The 22162-nt window shown below is 39.1% G+C and overlaps 1 protein-coding gene across 1 annotated transcript in view; it reads right to left on the minus strand.

Annotated features, from left to right (window-relative positions):
* LOC139764960 (intermembrane lipid transfer protein VPS13A-like) overlaps nt 1–22162 on the minus strand; it is a 1504808-nt gene that overhangs the window by 720264 nt on the left and 762382 nt on the right. Inside the window, 2 exon segments of the mRNA XM_071692018.1 lie at nt 1558–1773; nt 13762–13992. Coding sequence (XP_071548119.1) covers nt 1558–1773; nt 13762–13992 — 447 coding nt within the window.

Consider the following 22162-nt stretch of genomic DNA (forward strand, 5'->3'; position numbering starts at 1 on the left):
TGACATAATGGCTTATATGAAAACCTAAACATGCCAAAAGAAAAAAGAAAACACACAATATGAACACAAAGTAGTGATAAAGTTTTATTGTTACCATACTATGGTGTTGACTGGTGTAAACTGGTGTTTACTGCCAATACCAGCTGTGCCCCAAGGCATGGCCTTCCTTCAAAAAGGAGGAGCAAAGTACTTAATACTCTATATCTTACAAACAACAAATAAATGAAAACAATGATCATCAAATATTGCAGAAAGCAGAAACCAAGGTAAGGATACCATCAAACACTTCAGATCACTACCAACAGAGCAAATAAGATGAATGGTGGTTACTAGCTGTACTCACTATGTAACCTTCGCACTGTGACACCATGAGCCTAGGCGGATTAGTGTACGGTTGTTAAGTTATAATGAATGAGCATATGCTGACCTCATATCATTGATAAAGGTTGAAGGGAGAGAATTCTTACAGAATCATTTAATCTCTCTCTCTCTCTCTCTCTCTCTCTCTCTCTCTCTCTCTCTCTAGGTGAAATAATATAAGTATAAATACTGGGAAAAGAAGCTAAATTATGAATATCTAACATCATTGTTTCTATTGGTAAGCAAATATTAAAAAGTAACACGTACATAAACCATGTTAAAGAAATCAGAGTAAGGGTTTTAAGTGGGATCCTGTGCATAATGATTTCTTGCTACTCTTCAGAATGGTCTGGTCAACTAGAAGGGTTAACATGTCTCAGTCATGTTGGATTTGTTTTTAAAATCACTGAAGCAACTGGGTAACTGAAGTTTTATAGTTATCTTGAACTCTTGAACTTGCTTGTTATCACACACAGGAAAGCTTACATCACCCACTTACATAACCTTCTTCAAAAGAAGCAGTGTCCCTGAATCATCTTTAGAAGATCTTTCTAGCTTATTTTTTCAAATATATCACTGGTATTATTAAAATGAAGAAGGATGAATTACTGGTTCATAAGATGGATACAAAGGTGGATCACCATCATATATACACATAAATATTATCACATAGTGACAATAAAAGCTCATATGGAAACTAATGATTTCAATATTGGTATGTAAATAACTAATAGCAGCCAACTAGGGGATTGGTGATGCTGGTGATCTTGTTACACTCTCCATATCAGGAATGCTGGTTTTACATGCAGTCTCGTTAAACTGATCTACTGGATTATCGTTAATTTCTCTTCCTTATATACAATTCATGTCTGTACTCTTGTTTCTGACTACTTTTCTCAACAAAGTTTTTCTCATCTATTTTCACCGAGTTTTTTCAAAGGCAAGTTTTCAATTTCTTCCACACTCTTAGAGTATTCTTTTCTCTTTTTTTTACATTTCTATTTGTGTACTATCTCTATCCAAGGATAAGCCTCAGTAAGAGCTTTTGCACATAACCAGACTAAGTGCAATAAAAGATGGAGAAAATTCTGTGTTAATCTGACAGACATGTGCATCATGTACAGTGATGCTGAAATATTTGTAAATCACTTTGATGATGGTAAAAACATAAATGCAAGCTAATAATGATATACTTACTCGAATATGAACAGGAAATCCAGTCTTGTTGACAATCCAATATGGTGCATACACATAAACAGAAGTTGATCCTGATCTCACAGTGTAAAGTGCCACTTCAAGTTTTCTACGAGCATAACTGTCTCCATGACTTAATGCTAGTGTTCGATGGTCATCTCCTTTCTCTGCACCAATTTCTAGGGCGCCCTCCCAGTCACTGCCTAAATAATTGCAAACCTAAAATGAAATTGAGAAATTAAAACAAAATCATATATCTTAAGAAATTACATTGGGTACATTAGAGATCAGCATCTTATTCATGAAACTGATAAGCAAATAATTCCAAAACACAGAAACTAGCATTATAATTGTAATACAGGTACTCAAAATTCATTTGTAGCATATCTCTTAATTACATCAGTCCACTGTTTCAACTGGCCAAGAACTAGGAAGTATCATTTCTCATGAAAGAGATGGAATGAAAAGAAGGAAAATGTCTTAACAAGATACTTTAATGCTGAAAGAATGCATTTTTTGATGTTTTAAAAGGAAAGGTATCAGTTTTGAAAATACAGACCAGAATCATCCACAAATGTATATGCATGATGTCATAAGTGTTCCAGTATATGTATGTATAAAACAGATTTTACACCACTGTAACTCTCCTTCCATCACAACCACATTCAATCAACCCTACCCAATTTGTCTAATAAGATTACGTCTTTTGAGGGATTGAAGACTGAAGCTCAGAGGCCTTGGATGATATATTCCTGTTTTGAATACAGAGTGTGCTTCCTCTGATATCTCTATGGGCTCACTAACTTATGCTTCCCAAGGTTCAAGATTCCTGTCATGGTTGGTGAACATCCTAAACTAAGTGTTATATCACCTGCCCCAAAATCTTGCTCCTTGCCACTCATAAACAACCCAGATTCCAATTTCCCCCATTAACAAGGCTTCTCTATATCAAAAGAAGAACAAATCAATTATAGGCAGTAAATTCTTTCCATTCTAAGAAAATTCAATGAGAAAGTGCCTGTCACAGAAGTTGCAGAGACCTGGCTCCTTTGTGCAAACCCTCTGTTAACCTTATAGCATCCTCTCCAAAACAAATATGACCCTGGCCTAGTGAGAAAAAAGGACAACTTATCGGTATTTTTCTGCCACCAATTCTCCTGCCTTCCTTGGCTCCCATCATGGTAATGGTCTATCCAGTCAGTTGACCCTGGCTGGCTACCCTGAGGAAGGTAAATGCCTCAGCTATGACACCTTTTAGCACATTTGTCTAGTGGCCTAGTCTGTGAGCATAAATACCACTCAAGAGCCTGCCTTGGCTTCAGAAGATCCTTGATGGAAAGGAGCATCCAGCAGGACCACACCCAACTGACCTGGGCAAAATCCTCTCAGACTTTGCTTTTACCAGACAAAATGCAAGCTTCTACTTCAGCCACAACCTAAAAGCCTTTCTTTATATACCAATAGGAACCTGTCACCTGGTGGCCCACAAATGCATAATCTTTTTGAAGAAAGTCAAAGATTCGACAAACACTACTATAACTAATGGTATCAAGGCCTGGCATATCCATTTCCTCTTTAGCAGTCTTTGCCTTGTTGTCTAAGATAAAAACTACTGAACCATACATTTTTCTGTCCTTAAGACAGTGAATTAATATCCTAGGAATGAAAAGTTAAATATCATTCATAATTAGTGCAGAAATTTTTGGCTACAAGGTCACAAAATGAACATCCCCATGCCCCAATGTCAGAGCCCTGCTAAGAAATATAACAGATGGGATCACCATTAGCTAAATAAGAGCCTGTCACCAGGAATGACACTTTAGCACTCAAGAGCTGCTATCATGACTCAAGCTCTCCAAAAGAAGCATACAATATTTTCACCCATCAACAGTGGTTCCCAAACAGAAGCCCCTATAAGCTACCCATACAGAAGCCCCTATCAGCTAATCTTTAACTAATGTTAATTCACAAGTTTATCAAATATTCTTATTTTTGCCATTTGGGTATGCTGGTTTCATAGGTGTAAGGCCCTAACATATTGATGAAAGAGTTAATGCCATGCTGAGTCTAGGAATGTATTGAAAGAGTTCACAAGTCTATTAACATAATTCTTCCCAGTAGAGATCCATTGTCATTAGGCTAGGGTTCCTCAGTGCTAGCCTTTATGCACTAAAACATCAAAAGCATCAGTAACTTGGCTTTAGCATCTGGATGGGCTTTGAAATAGCAGCCTCCCATGCTGAGATGCCCATATTAAGTTGCATCTAAAAAAATTTCAACCAAGTGAAAGGAGATGTTATTAAAGCAGCCTACCATTGGAGTTGTGTGCTGCAAAACGACTGGTGGCTGGGAATAACTGGTTTAAAAAGAGGGACACAAGTATGTGAGTATCACTGGATTACAAATCTGTGATAAAACTGTAAAAGAGAGGCTTTTGGGTGTAAATGTGCTAAAAGGGTTAGCTGATGGAATATGGTCACTATCTTGTGGAGGTGAGGGTGAAGATTTGTAGAGGTTTTTGAAAAAGAGGACACATTACTGGTGAGAATAGAGTAGTGCGAGTATGTAAGTCTAGAAAAGAGATTTGTATGAAGATATATCACATGAATTGAGTGTAGAATGGCAAAATATGAGAGCAGATGAAGCAAGGGGAGTGGGTGAAAAATGGTAGGTATTTAAGGAAGCTGTGCTGACATGTGAGAGATGCATGCAGCATGCGAAAGGTGGGAGGTGGGCAAGTTAGTGAGTGATGGGATGAAGAAGTAAAGTTGCTAATGAAAGAAAAAAAGACAAGCATTTGGGTGGTACAGAAAAGCAGAGCAAATGACTGAGGGATGTACAAGAGAAAGCAGTATGAGGTCAAGAGGGAGGTACAGGACTGAAAAAAAAAAGGCAAGGGAGAGCTGGCATCATGAGTATCAATAAACTTTAGGAAGATGAAAATGCTTTGGAAGGACATTAATCATATGTGAAAAACAGAACAAACAAGAACTTTGGTGAAACAGGCAAAAGGGAAAGTAGTAACAGGTAATGATGGAGTAAGGAGATGAAGTGAGTATTTTGGACTTTAATGTGTTTGATGACAGGGTAGCAGATGTAAGGTATTTGGGTTGAGGTAGTATACAAAGTGAAAGTCATGAAGTTATGAATGCCTTATGAAAGGTGAAGTGGGACAAGGCAACTGCAGTGAAAAGTTCGGCAAATGACTCAATAAGAAAGGGGGTAACTGTGTTCTTGATTGGTATGTTAGGATTTTTAATATATGTATAGATCATGGTGAGGGACATGAGGATTGGTGGAATGCATGTGCAGTGCCACTGTATAAAAGAAGGGGAATAAAGGTGAGTGCTCAAACTACAGATGTATTAGCTTTTTGAGTGTACCAGTAGATTCATCGGATGCTATTACTGAGAGCATCAAACTGGGGAGGAGCAGCATGGTTCTGGAAGTGGTATAGGATGTGGATCATGTTTTTCCTTTAAAGAATGTATGTGAGAAATACTTAGAAAAACAGATGAATTTGTATATGGCATCTATGGATCTTCAGAAAGCATATCACAGGATTGATAGAAATGCCTCATGGAAGGTCTTAACAACATACTGTGTGGGAGGAAAGCTGCTTGGTGCAGTGAGAAGTTTTTATCAAGGATGTAAGGCATGTGTATGAGTATGATGAGAGGAGAGTGAATGGTTGCAAGTGAAGGCTGGTCTACAGCAAGGGTGTGTGATGTCACCATGCCTGTTTAATTTCTTTACAGATGGGGTGGTGAAGGAGGTAACCGTACGAGTCTTGGAGAGAAGGGCAAGTATACAGTATGTAGGGGATGTAAGGGCTTGGGAAGTGTTTAGTTGTTTTTTGCTGATGATACAGGACTAGTGACAAATTTAAGTGAGAAACTGCAGAAGTTGGTGACTGAGTTTGGAAGAGTATGGAAAGGAGGAAGTAAAGAGTAAACATGAATAAAAGTGGGGGAGGAATGGGATGTATTTAGGGAAGCAGTGATGGATAGCGCAAAAGATGCTTGTGGCATGAGAAGAGTGGGAGGTGGGTTGATTAGAAAGGGTAGAGTGGTGGGATGAGGAAGTAAGATTATTAGTGAAAGAGAAGAGAGGCATTTGGACGATTTTTGCAGGGAAAAAATGCAATTGAGTGGGAGATGTATAAAAGAAAGAGACAGGAGGTCAAGAGAAAGCTGCAAGAGGTGAAAAAGAAGGCAAATGAGAGTTGGGGTAAGAGAGTATCATTAAATTTTAGGGAGAATAAAAAGATGTTTTGGAAGGAGGTAAATAAAGTGCGTAAGACAAGGGAGCAAATGGGAACTTCAGTGAAGGGGGCAAATGGGGAGGTGATAACAAGTGGTGGTGATGTGAGAAGTAGATGGAGTGAGTATTTTGAAGGTTTGTTGAATGTCTTTGATGATAGAGTGATATGTGCTGGAAATGAGATGTTTGAGGACAATGTGTGGTGTGAGGTGGTTTGATCGAGTAAGTAACGTAAGGGTAAGAGAGATGTGTGGAAATAAAAAGAGTGTGGTTGAGAGAGCAGAAGAGGGTGTTTTGAAATGGTTTGGGCACATGGAGAGAATGAGTGAGGAAAGATTGACCAAGAGGATATATGTGTCGGAGGTGGAGGGAACGAGGAGAAGTGGGAGACCAAATTGGAGGTGGAAAGATGGAGTGAAAAAGATTTTGTGTGATCGGGGCCTGAACATGCAGGAGGGTGAAAGGAGGGCAAGGAATAGAGTGAATTGGATTGATGTGGTATACCGGGGTTGACGTGCTGTCAGTGGATTGAATCAGGGCATGTGAAGCTTCTGGGGTAAACCATGGAAAGCTGTGTAGGTATGTATATTTGCGTGTGTGGACGTATGTATATACATGTGTATGGGGGTGGGTTGGGCCATTTCTTTCGTCTGTTTCCTTGCGCTACCTCACAAACGCGGGAGACAGCGACAAAGCAAAAAAAAAAAAAAAAAAAATGAATAAATGTAAGGTTATCATGTTTAGAAGGGTTGAGGGACAGGTTAAGTGTGAACTGGAAAGGAGAAAAATTGAAGGAAATGAAATGTTTTAGATAATTGGGAGTGGAGATGGCAGCAACTGGAACCAAGGAAGCAGATGTGGGTCATGGAGTTGGTGAGGGGGCAAAGGCTATGGGAGTGTTAAGAATGAGTAGAAATAAAGATCGTTATCTGTAAGGGCAAAAATGGGTATGTCTGAAGATATAGTAATCCTAATAATATCAAATGGATGCTAGGCATGATTTATCATTAAGTATGAGCAAAACAGGGTGGAGTTGTTGGAAATGAAATGTTTGAGGTTATCATGTGGTGTAAGGTGGTTTGATCTAGTAAGTAATGAAAGTAAGAGAGAGGTGTGGCAATAGAAAGAGCATGGTTGAGACAGCAGAAGAGGGCGTACTGAAATGGTTTGGACATATGGAAACAGTGAGTGCGGAAAGGTTGACAAAGAGAATGTGCATTTCAGAAGTGGAGGGAACAAGAATGGGGAGACCTAATTGCCCCACGGAATGATGGAGTGAAAGGGATTTTGAGTGATCGGGGCCTGAACATGCAAAAGGGTGAAAAGGTGAAAGGCATGCATGGAATAGAATAAATTGGAACAATGCAGTATACAAGGGTTAACATATTGTCAATGGACTGTGGTTTTGGTGTCTTAAAATGACAGCAAAAGAACGGATGTGAGCAGATGGAGCCTTTCTTAATCTGTTCCTGGTGTTACCTCACTAATGTGGAAAATACAGATCAAGTAAAAAGCATGTGGAAATATTAAACAAATGTTATTTAACACTCAAAATATACTTAAAAAGTTCCTGCTCTTTCCTATCACGATTAACAAAGAGGAAATTAGGTGCAGGTTTTGCAATTTCAAGGCTCAGCATGAAGGTAGTAGGGTACAGGTACAGAGGTCCAGTGTTGGTCTACCTCCTCCTTACAAAATCCAATCAAAATCACTGTGAAACACTTATTTTTTCCCATTTCTCATGCAGAATGAAAATTAGGCACAACTGTCATGTAACTTCAAAGATAAATGTGAGGGTAGAGGGGTGCCAGGATAGGGATCCCATGCTAGCCTACCTATTCCTCGAATAATCCCATTACAGTCACTGTCTGTTACTTATTTACAAAGGACTATTAGGGAATTTAAAGAGCAATAGACATGTGCATCCTTTTGAAGCTCTCTGTAGTAGAGGAACAGATCTGAAACTCAAGGATCAGTGTGGTAATAGTAGTACAATAGCTATTTCAAAGAGAAAAACTCTGTAAACTTTTATAATAACCAAGGAGAAACCAATAATATCAGCTATGGATATGAGGTGAAGTATCTCACAAATCTATTCTTAGATGTATTTAGAATGTTGCTTTTAATTCTGATTGGTAAATCAGTGAGACGGTTAGGGAGAATGATTCGGTAAACAGAGAGAAGGAAGCAAAAGCTTTGCAGATGATGAAAGCTGGCAAGGCAGCGAGTTTGGATGGTATTGCAGTAGAATTTATTAAAAAAGGGGTTGAATGTGTTGTTGACTGGTTGGTAAGGTTATTTAATGCGTGTATGACTCATGGTGAAGTGCCTGAGGATTGGCAGAATGCTTGCATAGTGCCATTGTACAAAGGCAAAGGGGATAAAAGTGTGTGCTCAAATTACAGAGGTATAAGTCTGTTGATTATTCCTTGGGAAATTATATGGGAGGGTATTGATTGAGAGGGTGAAGGCATGTACAGAGCATCAGATTGGGGAAGAGCAGTGTGGTTTCAGAAGTGGTAGAGGATGTGTGGATCAGGTGTTTGCTTTGAAGAATGTATGTGAGAAATACTTAGAAAAGCAAATGGATTTGTATGTAGCATTTATGGATCTGGAGAAGGCATATGATAGAGATGATAGAGATGCTTGTGGAAGGTATTAAGAATATATGGTGTGGGAGGCAAGTTGTTAGAAGCAGTGAAAAGTTTTTATTGAGGATGTAAGGCTTGTGTGCGAGTAGGAAAAGAGGAAAGTGATTGGTTCTCAATGAATGTCTGTTTGCAGGCAGTGGTGCGTGATGTCTCCATGGTGTGCATGATGTCTCAATGGTTGTTTAATTTGTTTATGGATGGGGTTATTAGGGAGGTGAATGCAAGAGTTTTGGAAAGAAGGGCAAGTATGCAGTCTGTTGTGGATGAGAGAGCTTGGGAAATGAGTCAGTTGTTGTTCGATGATGATACAGCGCTGGTGGCTAATTCAGGTGAGAAACTGCAGAAGCTGGTGACTAAGTTTGGTAGAGTGTAAGAAAGAAGAAAGCTGAGAGTAAATGTGAATAACAGCAAGGTTATTAGTTACAGTAGGGTTGAGGGACAAGTCAATTGGGAGGTAAGTTTGAATGGAGAAAAACTGGAGGAAGTGAAGTGTTTTAGATATCTGGGAGTGGATTTGGGAGTGGATGGAACCATGGAAACTGAAGTGAGTCATAGGGTGGAGGAGGGGGCCAAAGTTCTAGGAGCCTTGAAAAATGTGTGGAAGGTGAGAACATTATCTCGGAAAGCAAAAATGGGTATGTTTGAAGCAATAGTGGTTCCAACAATGCTATATGGTTGCGAGGTGTGTGCTATAGATAGAGTTGTCCGGAGGAGGGTGGATGTGCTGGAAATGTGATGTTTGAGGACATCCTGTGAGGTGGTTTGACCGAGTAAGTAATGAAAGGGTTAGAGAGATGTGTGGTAATAAAAAGAGTGTGGTTGAGAGAGCAGAAGAGGGTGTTTTGAAATGGTTTGGTCACATGGAGAGAATGAGTGAGGAAAGATTGACAAAGGTGATATATGTGTCAGAGGTGGAGGGAACGAGAAGTGGGAGACCAAATTGGAGGTGGAAGGATGGAGTGAAAAAGATTGTGAGGATCGGGGCCTGAACATGCGGGAGGGTGAAAGGCGTGCAAGGAGTAGAGTGAACTGGAACGATGTGGTATACCGGGGTCGACGTGCTGTTAATGGATTGAACTAGGGCATGTGAAGTGTCTGTGGTAAACCATGGAAAGTTTTGTGGGGTCTGGATGTTGAAGTGGAGCTGTGGTTTCGGTGCATTATTACATGACAGCTAGAGACTGAGTGTGAACGAATGTGGCCTTTGTTGTCTTTTCTTTGTGCTACCTCGCGCACATGCGAGGGGAGGGGGTTGTCATTTCATGTGTGGCTGGGTGGTGATGGGAATGAATAAGGGCAGAAAGTATGAATTATGTACATGTGTATATACATCTATATGTCACATTGAGATGTATAGGTATGTATATGTGCGTGTGTGGACGTGTATGTATATACATGTGCATGTGGGTGGCTTGGGCCATTCTTTCATCTGTTTCCTTGTACTACCTCGCTAATGCAGAAGACAGCGACAAAGTATAATTTATGAATAAATAAATATATTAGCAATACTGTTGAAGAAAAAGTACTTCATCTTAGTCAAGGAAAAATGTTTTCTCATCGGTCTGTAACCATTAATACAAGTGCAATCAGGTGAATCTGTTCTTATGGGGCTTGTTATATTACTACCATCAAAGCTTTTGACAATTTTGAGTACCTGTATTAGATCACTTTATATTCTTCTCTTTCTTATCTTAAACAGATTTATGCCTCTAAATTGGCTTTTGCATGATTTGTTTCTTAGTCCAAGAATCATCTTGATGGCAAGCCTCTGTACCTCTCCCTTCTATACATGTCTGTTTTCGAGTAGGGTGAACAAAACTGAACACAATATTCACACCGGGGATGCACAAGTGATATGTAAAGAGCAAGGATATTTCTCTTAACTTGAATACAATTGTTCTATCTTAAACCTAAGTATTGTGTTTGCTTTTTTAAAGGCTGTTGTGCATTATTTAACTGGCTTTACATCACAAGAGATTATTACACCAATGTCTTTCTCCTCATTTACCTTTTGTTCAATAAAATTCATACTGTAGCTTTCCTTTTTGTTTTTACTACTGATAGGTAAAACTTTACACTTATCTATATTAGATTCATTTACCACCTATGAAGCTTTGAAGCTGCAGACATCCAATTTCTGTTGTACATTTGTTTCCCAGTTTATAATCACCTGCACATTATCAATATCATTAAAATCTATGAGAAAGAGAATTGATCATAAAATTGATCCTTGTGGTACATCACTTGTCACATTAACCAATCTGAGGCTTGACCATCAATCAATATTCTTTGTTTAAGACCAGTCAACTAATATCCCAACCACTGAAGTACAACCCCATCTATATCATGTTGCTTACCTTTAGTTTGTAACCTCTGATTTGGAACTTTATCAAAAGCTTTTTGAATATATACATAAATGACATCAACTGCTTTACTTTCATCACACATGTTGATTACGATAATAAAGAAATCAAGCAGATTTGTGAAAAAGAAGCTGTTTCAAAGACAACCATGCTGAGAATCTTTTATTAAATGGGGGTCCTCTAAATCATTTACAATCTTAACATGAATAATGGTGTCCATACGTCTATCAACTACAGACGTTAAGCTAATTGGATGATGATTCTATGCAATGTTCTATTATCTTCTTTGAAAATGGGTTTTATATTAGCAAGCTTCCATTCCTCTGGAACTTTCCCCATAGAAAGTGGCTTATTGATAAGAGTGATCAAGGGTTTAACTATCTCACATTATTCATATTCATCACATTCTTATGTTTTTGTCTTCACTTTTCTCATCAACTGATGCAAGAGATAAATGTTTTTCCTCATCACTTAAGTCAACCAACAATCTACATATTTTCCACGGGGTGCAATGTACACAAGACATGCAGGTTGATTGCCTGCACCTAAAATGGCAACTGCAGGGGCAGTGAGTAGAGCAGAATTATTTCCCATGCCTTGCAGGCAATAGAGACCTCTGTAGGGTGCTGATGGTATGAAAGGTCATCTGAACACATGGTTGTTGGTTGTTACTCTGCAAGAAAATATCTATGGATATCAGCAATGATTTGAGAGTTAAGGTACTATGGTGTGCAAAAACCATTGCTACTTCTTAATTTGCTGGTGGGGTTCAAAAGAGCATTTACAATGAATTATTCATATAGATATTATTTATATTCTTATTGATATAGATATCACTTTTATCATTATACATAATTGCTGTCTCCTGTATCCGCGAGTTAGTGCCAGGATACATACGAAAAGTGGCATATCCACTCATATGCACATATATGTACATAGACGCCCACATACCCACAAATACATACATATACATAAACGTATGCAGACATTTCATACATACACATGTACATATTCATGCTTGCCTTCATTCATTCCTGTCGCTACCCCACCCAACAGGAAAACAGTATCGCTATCCCCTGCTTCAGTGAGGTCTCTAGCTGTCATGTGTAATGCACCAAAACCAACCACAGCTCCCTATGCACATCCAGGCCCCATGGACCTTTCCATGGTTTACCCAAGATGCCTCACATGCCCTGATTCAGTCCAAAGACAGCAAGTCATCCCTGGTATACCACATCATTCCAGTTTACTCTATTCCTTGCATGCCTCTCATCCTCCTGTATGTTCAGGCCCTAATCGCTCAAATCTTTTTCACTCCATCCTTCCACCTTCAATTTGGTCTCCTGCTTCTCCTTGTTCCCTCCACCTCTGACACATACATCCTCTTTCCTCACTCATTCTCTCCATATGTCCAAACCATTTCAATACAACCTCTTCTGCTCTCTCAACCACACTCTTTTTAATTTCCACACATCTCTCTCACCTCTATATTACTTACTTGCCAGATTTCATTTTCCAGAAAGCTTTCACTACCTCTTTTCACCAAATCATTCTCCCTGACCCTCTTACTTCATACACCACCCCGACCAAAACACCCTACATATGCTACTCTATCATAAACACATTCAACAAACCTTCACAACACTCACTCCATCACTATCTGTTATCACTTCCTCACTTGCTCACTTCACTGATGTTCCCATTTGTTTTCTTGTCTTACACATATTATTTACCTCCTTCCAAAATATTTTTTTTATTCTCCCTAAAATTTAATGATACTCTCTTACCTCAAATCTCATTTGCCCTCTCTTTCAACTAATGCACCTTTCTCTTCACCTCTTGCTGCTTTCTTTTTTACATCTCCCAGTTATTTACACTACTTCCCTGCAAATATCATCCAAGTGCCTCTCTTTTCTCTTTCATTAACAATCTTACTTCTTCATTCCACCACTCACTACCCTTTCTAATCTGCCCACCTCCCACCTTTTTCATACCACATGTATCTTTTGCACAAAGGATCACTGCTTCCCTAAATACATCCCATTACTCACCACCTCCCCTAATGTCATTTGCTCTCACCTTCTACTATTCTACACTCAATCTCTCCTGATACCTCCTCACTTACTTTCACCACTCTCTTCTCCCCAACATTCTCTCTTCTTTTCAGAAAGCCTCTACAAATCTTCACGTTTGCCTCCGCAAGATTGTGATCAGACATCCCTCTAGCTGCTCTCTCAGCAAATTAACATCCAAAAGTCTCTCCTTCACATGCCTATCAATTAACATGTAGTCCAATAATGCCCTTTGGCTATCTCTCCTGCTCACATACGTATACTTATATATATATATATATCACCTTTTAAACCAGGTATTCCTATCATCAGTCTTTTTTCAGCACACAAATCCACAAGTTTTTCACCATTTCCATTTACAACACTGAACACCCCATTTACATCAATTATACCCTTAACTGCCATATTATTCAACTTTATATTTTAATCACCCATCACTATAACCCTGCCTTGTGCATCAAAGCTGCTAATACATTCACACAACTGCTCCCAAAACACTTGCCTCTCATGATCTTTCTTCTCATGACCAGGTGCATATGCACCAATAATTACCATCTCTCTCTATCCCCCTTCAGTTTTACCCACATCAATCTAGAATTTACTTTCTTACACTCTATCACATACTCCCACAACTCCAGCTTCAGGAGTACTGCTACTCCTTCCCTAGCTCTTGTCCTCTCACCAACCCCTGACCTTACTCCCAAGACCTTCATTTATTGCTCTTTATAAATAAAATTCTCTAAAATAAACACAAGAATCTATTGAAATCTTTGTATCCTGTATGAAAATAATTCCTAAAAATTTAACAAAAGAATCTAATGTATAGTATCTTAATGACAGTAAAAAATGGTTACATACCTGAACTTCTAAGCAGACCTTCTCCTCCAGATTTACTTTATACAAAGTAGTCTGTGCACCTGGGTCTAAGGTGAGAGGTTGAGCAAAAACTGGATGTGTGAGAACCACAGTGCATGGAAGATGGTTGTGGACAGAAAGAGGTGGAGACAGACGTAAAGTGTAATTGGGGAGAACTCCACCAAGCCCTTCCCACTGAAGACTGCTGAGTTTGATGCCCTCCTGAATAGTTACCTGGAACACAAACTGCTTTCATTATTTTCCATAAAGTTCACTTTTTCTTATCATCACAAGAATTTAGGCTCATTTCTTGTCAAAAAATCTTTTTATTTCTTTTTGTCAAAGTCATGGGATAATAGGTCTTTAGAGTGATGTGATTCATATATACTATTTTCTACATTTATAAAACAATAAGGTGCATATAATCTTCTCCATACATTCTATGCTTCAACCATTTCTACACCTTAAGTATCAAAACACCCAAAAGCAATGCTCAAATTTTTTCCCAAAAAACATTTTCTTTACCAGTAATGGCTATCAAATCATTGAAGTGCTTGCTATATTTTTTTTTTTTTTTTGCTTTGTCGCTGTCTCCCGTGTTTGCGAGGTAGCGCAAGGAAACAGACGAAAGAAATGGCCCAACCCACCCCCATACACATGTATTTACATACGTCCACACACGCAAATATACATACCTACACAGCTTTCCATGGTTTACCCCAGACGCTTCACATGCCTTGATTCAATCCACTGACAGCACGTCAACCCCGGTATACCACATCGCTCCAATTCACTCTATTCCTTGCCCTCCTTTCACTCTCCTGCATGTTCAGGCCCCGATCACACAAAATCTTTTTCACTCCATCTTTCCACCTCCAATTTGGTCTCCCTCTTCTCGTTCCCTCCACCTCCGACACATATATCCTCTTGGTCAATCTTTCCTCACTCATTCTCTCCATGTGCCCAAACCATTTCAAAACACCCTCTTCTGCTCTCTCAACCACGCTCTTTTTATTTCCACACATCTCTCTTACCCTTACGTTACTTACTCGATCAAACCACCTCACACCACATATTGTCCTCAAACATCTCATTTCCAGCACATCCATCCTCCTGCACACCACTCTATCCATAGCCCACGCCTCGCAACCATACAACATTGTTGGAACCACTATTCCTTCAAACATACCTATTTTTGCTTTCCGAGATAATGTTCTCGACTTCCACACATTCTTCAAGGCTCCCAGAATTTTCGCCCCCTTCCCCCACCCTATGATCCACTTCCGCTTCCATGGTTCCATCCGCTGCCAGATCCACTCCCAGATATCTAAAACACTTCACTTCCTCCAGTTTTTCTCCATTCAGACTCACCTCCCAATTGACTTGACCCTCAACCCTACTGTACCTAATAACCTTGCTCTTATTCACATTTACTCATAACTTTCTTCTTCCACACACTTTACCAAACTCAGTCACCAGCTTCTGCAGTTTCTCACATGAATCAGCCACCAGCGCTGTATCATCAGCGAACAACAACTGACTCACTTCCCAAGGTCTCTCATCCCCAACAGACTTCATACTTGCCCCTCTTTCCAAAACTCTTGCATTCACCTCCCTAACAACCCCATCCATAAACAAATTAAACAACCATGGAGACATCACACACCCCTGCCGCAAACCTACATTCACTGAAAACCAATCACTTTCCTCTCTTCCTACACGTACACAAGGGAAGGAGTAGCAGTACTCCTGAAACAGGAGTTGTGGGAGTATGTGACAGAATGTAAGAAAGTAAATTCTCGATTAATATGGGTAAAACTGAAAGTTGATGGAGAGAGATGGGTGATTATTGGTGCATATGCACCTGGGCATGAGAAGAAAGATCATGAGAGGCAAGTGTTTTGGGAGCAGCTGAATGAGTGTGTTAGTGATTTTGATGCACGAGACCGGGTTATAGTGATGGGTGATTTGAATGCAAAGGTGAGTAATGTGGCAGTTGAGGGAATAATTGGTATACATGGGGTGTTCAGTGTTGTAAATGGAAATGGTGAAGAGCTTGTAGATTTATGTGCTGAAAAAGGACTGACGATTGGGAATACCTGGTCTAAAAAGCGAGATATACATAAGTATACTTATGTAAGTAGGAGAGATGGCCAGAGAGCGTTATTGGATTACGTGTTAACTGACAGGCGCGCGAAAGAGAGACTTTTGGATGTTAATGTGCTGAGAGGTGCAACTGGAGGGATGTCTGATCATTATCTTGTGGAGGCTAAGGTGAAGATTTGTATGGGTTTTCAGAAGAGTAAATGTTGGGGTGAAGAGGGTGGTGAGAGTAAGTGAGCTTGGGAAGGAGACTTGTGTGAGGAAGTACCAGGAGAGACTGAGTACAGAATGGAAAAAGGTGAGAACAATGGAAGTAAGGGGAGTGGGGGAGGAATGGGATGTATTTAGGGAATCAGTGATGGATTGCGCAAAAGATGCTTGTGGCATGAGAAGAGTGGGAGGTGGGTTGATTAGAAAGGGTAGTGAGTGGTGGGATGAAGAAGTAAGAGTATTAGTGAAAGAGAAGAGAGAGGCATTTGGACGATTTTTGCAGGGAAAAAATGCAATTGAGTCGGAGATGTATAAAAGAAAGAGACAGGAGGTCAAGAGAAAGGTGCAAGAGGTGAAAAAAAGGGCAAATGAGAGTTGGGGTGAGAGAGTATCATTAAATTTTAGGTAGAATAAAAAGATGTTCTGGAAGGAGGTAAATAAAGTGCGTAAGACAAGGGAGCAAATGGGAACTTCAGTGAAGGGCGCAAATGGGGAGGTGATAACAAGTAGTGGTGATGTGAGAAGGAGATGGAGTGAGTATTTTGAAGGTTTGTTGAATGTGTTTGATGATAGAGTGGCAGATATAGGGTGTTTTGGTCGAGGTGGTGTGCAAAGTGAGAGGGTTAGGGAAAATGATTTGGTAAACAGAGAAGAGGTAGTAAAAGCTTTGCGGAAGATGAAAGCCGGCAAGGCAGCAGGTTTGGATGGTATTGCAGTGGAATTTATTAAAAAAGGGGGTGACTGTATTGTTGACTGGTTGGTAAGGTTATTTAATGTATGTATGACTCATGGTGAGGTGCCTGAGGATTGGCAGAATGCGTGCATAGTGCCATTGTACAAAGGCAAAGGGGATAAGAGTGAGTGCTCAAATTATTTATAGAGGTATAAGTTTGTTGAGTATTCCTGGTAAATTATATGGGAGGGTATTGATTGAGAGGGTGAAGGCATGTACAGAGCATCAGATTGGGGAAGAGCAGTGTGCTTTCAGAAGTGGTAGAGGATGTGTGGATCAGGTGTTTTCTTTGAAGAATGTATGTGAGAAATACTTAGAAAAGCAAATGGATCTGGAGAAGGCATATGATAGAGTTGATAGAGATGCTCTGTGGAAGGTATTAAGAATATATAGTGTGGGAGGCAAGTTGTTAGAAGCAGTGAAAAGTTTTTATCGAGGGTGTAAGGCTTGCTATATACTCATATTAAAAAAAATCATAAAAAATGGTTTAGGGCTTGAATATTTAAGAAATGCTCTTCTAAGGAGGCATGAAACTGTAGAAAAATGTTTAGAGTGACTAGTGAGTAAGATACTGTAGCTTTTTGGAGTATCAAAAATATCAAATGGGATTGCACTGTCAAAAGAGTTAGAAGAAAAAACATACAGGTAGGAAGAACAATACCAAATCTTTTAGTGATGATTCTACGACCATTAGATCCATAGACATTCCTAAAAACATCATCTTTGTTCTTTCCCACACCTCTATTAATTCATGTGCTTCTTTAGGTGTGGTTACCAGACATGAGTAATAAATTCTAGTTTTAGCCTTCTGCAGGACATGAAAAGCTTGTTAAATATTCCCTTATCCATAAACTTGAAAGATATTCTAATATTTGCCTACAGACTAATTTTGTCTCCTTAGCTATTCTACTTATGTGGGACTCTAGCAATAGGTAAGGGATGATATTGACTTCCAAGTCCTTTTCACACAAAAAACCCTTGAGTTTATTTCTTTCTAGATGATATAAAGTTTATTTCTTTCTAGATGATAATCATACTGAGGCCTTCCTTCACTTTGTTCCATCCTTATTACATTTGCTAAGGTTGACTTTTATCAACCATGGATCAGACAAACTTTGGTGTCTGTCTTGGTCTCCTAGGAAGATGATGCAATCCTCCGCACTTTTGTATCATCTGCAAACACATTCAAGTAGAAGCCCAAACCTTCTGGTGGGTCATTATGTAGATCAAATAAAGCACTGGTCCCAGATCAGAATGCTGTGGTACTCTGTTGGTTACCTTGACCCATTTGGTGAAGACACCTCTGACATGTATCCTTTGTTCTTTTCCACTGAAAAATCTTCTATCCAGTGAAGGAGTTTTCCCCCATATTCCTACCTGGTAGTCCAACTTCTTAATCAGCTTCCAATATAGTGTCTAAGACAGAGCTCTCTCTGTAATAGATATTTTAAAACTGTGCTGTCTCAAATTTCGGTCATTTCCCTCTGTGGAAAATAATTAATTTCTTTTCTCATTATATTTTCCAGAACTTTAGAGACTATCACTGAGACTGAGCTGAAGTTCAGCACCTGTTTCTGGTCTTCTTTCTCTTGAACACATATGGTGTTTGCCCTTTTCCATTAACTTCACCCGCTCCACTGACATCTTGAACTGTATCATGTTGAGGAAAGAATGCCAGTTTGCAATTTGCCTTTCAACAATTAAGCTAGTGATGGTATTATTTAGAGCTGGGATTCATTCTCTGACTTCTATTGATGGCAAGCACTTTTCTCTGAGCTTGTTTCTTTATCTCAAGAGGTGTGTATCTTGTGCAGAGACATATAGGTTATACTTCTATGTTCTTTTTTTGTATGCACTTTTTGGTAGCTCAGTTGGAGATGCTGATGAAGAGTGAGACTGCATGATCTAGGGATGGGAAATCATCTATAATGAAGTTTTGGAGCTTTGTTTCCTTATACCTACCTCCCACGAGTTATTGCTATGGTGGAAAAACCAGTACATGTGCTCACCATTCGACTTGTATACAGAAACCCCATGTTATGAAAGGGATGTGTTCTTGAAAAAGCATTCATATCATAAGTTTCTGTAACACAAGCCATATTTTCCTATATACTCCCTGTCAAAAGTGAAAATGCATTTATGTGGAACTTTTTTCCATGAACAGGAATAAAAAAATAGATTTATGAATGGAGTGACACATTTTTAAACACTTACCAAATATGGCTTTGATAGTTTTATAAATTTACTAACCACAAACAGTATTAGGTGCAAAAGTCCCTTGCCAACCACTGAAAAATCCAGTGGCTGGCAAAGTACAGAGTCTATGGATGACGGGGGGATTAGGGGAAGTGAATCTTGAGATGTATACCTTAAACTTCTATGACCACTTCAGGGATAACAATTAGCATGTTATTTAAAAAAACAACATGTCCATTTCAGGTTTAACAATAAGCATGTATTATCTACAAAAAACAACATTCTTAGCCTATAAAGGCAAAAAGAAATGTTACACAAAACTGCAAATGAATAATATGATGGCAGTATGTCACCACTGATGCTGCACTTTCATATTTCCACAAAGCAGCTACACCACATGAAGGGCTACCTCAATCCTCACCCTAGTAACAACATCTGGTTATCAAACTCCTCCTGCCTCTCCCTAAATATGGTTGTCTGCTGGGCTGGACCTTAAGCAAGTCCCAGCCACATGACACTCACCCAGAGCATGGATAAAATTCTAGTGATGCTATGGAGAAATGTGGATGCTCAAAACTTGATGCCATGGTTGTTATGCAATATTCAAATGGTGTATGCTCAAAATCATAGTTGGTGAACCCTGGTAGGCAAGGGACCTCTGTACAAAAATTTGTAAGTTTTACTCTCTAAAGATGTTGCTGAATGGTGTATGATGGTAATGGGAGAGGGGTGGTTTATCTTCAAAAGCCTACTTACAATTTTCATTTCTACTGTATCTTTACTGGAAACTCTGCTTAATTGAGTTATCAATGGAGGACTGCACTCAAGTAAAAGAAAAGGCTCACAGCTGTGGGGCAGGCAGTGTTCCATGGTGGGTAGCAGCATCAGGCAATGCTCCGTAGACAGCAAGTGTAATTACATATTTTTACCATACAAGAGGGAATCATACTCGTGGGGCCCCATCACTTGAATGCTCTAATGTCATACAATCTCTCGAAGTTATGTATGCTGTTTGTATTAACCATATCATCAGTCAATCTATTCCATTCATACACCACAATACTATAAAAAATATTTCTTTACATCCATATCTACAAGCTTTTTCACTTAATTCTATGCTAAGTTCTTTGGTTACTCCATCCCTACATCTCTCAAAAAACTGTCCACTGTCCAATTTGTCAATCTCTTTTACATACTTAGAGGATGGGATCTAGTCACCCCTCAATTTTCTCTACTCTATGAGATGACTGATGCATAAGTTAACATATGCCATAACTGTACGAGAAAAATAAAGAGTGAAGAGGTTATTGTTGACAAAACATACCCTACATTGACTGATTTTTAAAAGATTACCAATAATTTTACCATAATGTTATTGAAATATTGCATATTTGATTTTTTAACAGAGAACTATAATAATGGAAAACAACAAGCCTGTTGCTGGGAGGAAGCAGTCTTCTGTTCCCTCTGAGGAAGCAATGCTCTTTGGTGGCATGAAATACTAGATGAATTGCTTTATCAAGTGTTGTATGGAGGCAAACAAGCTACCAGCTCTTGGGAGAAAAATCAAAGTAATACCTAAAGAAAAAGGAAAGTGAACCAATATTGCAGCATAGAGCAAGTGGGTTAAGTTTTGAGGTATGCCTAGAAGAGTTAATAAATAAGACCACTTTTGACTCAACTCTGTAACATAAGGATGCAGAGATAAAAACCATCCCAGAAGTAGAGCAATACTCCACAAAAGAATGAATCAATCCTTTGTATACACAGAGCAACTATTCGGAAGAAAACAAATTTCAACATATAAACAGGACTCCCAGTGTCCTAAAGGTAGGCTTAGCTACCTCCATAATGCAAGGTTTCAATGATAGTATGGATGCTACAGCAATACCAAGTATGTTAATTGATTCAAGAGGTGGAGGTAAGATCCACCAGGAAAGTTGTGAAAGATAATAATGAGAGATATGGGCAGAGACTGAGTCTTGGAGGCATTAAACTTAACTACATTTCATCTTTCACATTTAGAGATTGTATCCAAGTATGAGTTTATTGAGGAAGTTGTCTCAAGATGAGATGCACATCGAGTGAGAGAGGAAGTAGTATATTTTAAGGAAGTGGAGGAATGCACTGCTAAGTCAACAGCATATGAGGGCATCTATTATTTGTAGAACGGATTTTGTTGATAAAAAGGAGAAAAAGCGTAAAGGACAGGACAGAACCTTGAAGGACATCACTGGTAATGGCAAAAGGGGACAAGGCTGATCCATCAAACCATGGAGACAGATCAGCCAGAGAGGAAGCTAGATATGAGGGAGTAAATTGTGGGGTGGAAGGTAAAAGAGGAGAGCTATGAGATGGGACTCCAATAACATAACCTATCAACACTTTCAGATATGTCCCCAAAATCTTTTAGGGATAATGATCAGATACTAGCAAGATAGGAAAGGATATCACTAATAGATTTCACTTTACATAAGCCATACTAGTGATCAGAGGGAAGACAGTGAGAACCAATACGTCTGAGGATATGGGAACTGAGGAGGTATTCAAAGACACTGAAAATAGTAGAAGTCAAAGCAGCAGGATGATAGTTGGCAGGGTTAGAATGGTCACCCTTCTTAGCAATGGGATGTATCAATGCATGCTTCCAAAAAGAAGGAAAAGTTATGGTTTCTAAACAGAAGTAGAACAGATACGCAAGCACAAAGAGAAGTTCAGAGGCACACTTTTTTAGTAGACAGAGATGAATGCCATCAATTCTATAAAACTTGATTGTTCCTAGAGAAAGAAACACTTTTTGGAGACAGTTTGAACAGAGATTACACGGAGGGGCACAGGGTTTGTTAGAAGAGCATCAGGAATGGAAGAGCCATCCGAAGTAGAGTTAGAGGAAAAACAAGAACCACAGAAAATTTATTTGTTCATGGGAGAGACAGCTATAGTACTGTAAGAACAGAAAAGTAAAATGACAGAATTTGTTATCTAAGCCTTAAGCTAAAGACCAGAAAGACTTATCTGTTGATTAAGGAGAGAGACTATCACACTTCATTTGTAGAGAAGAACATTTTGACTCATGAATAATGTAGTTGCAATGATCATGGGCAGTAATAAATGCTAAATAGAAATAGGAGGAAGAAGAGTTTTTCAGCCCCAATAAGCCTG

Source organism: Panulirus ornatus, chromosome 52 (assembly GCF_036320965.1).
Source record: "Panulirus ornatus isolate Po-2019 chromosome 52, ASM3632096v1, whole genome shotgun sequence".
Taxonomy (NCBI): Eukaryota; Metazoa; Arthropoda; class Malacostraca; order Decapoda; family Palinuridae; genus Panulirus; species Panulirus ornatus.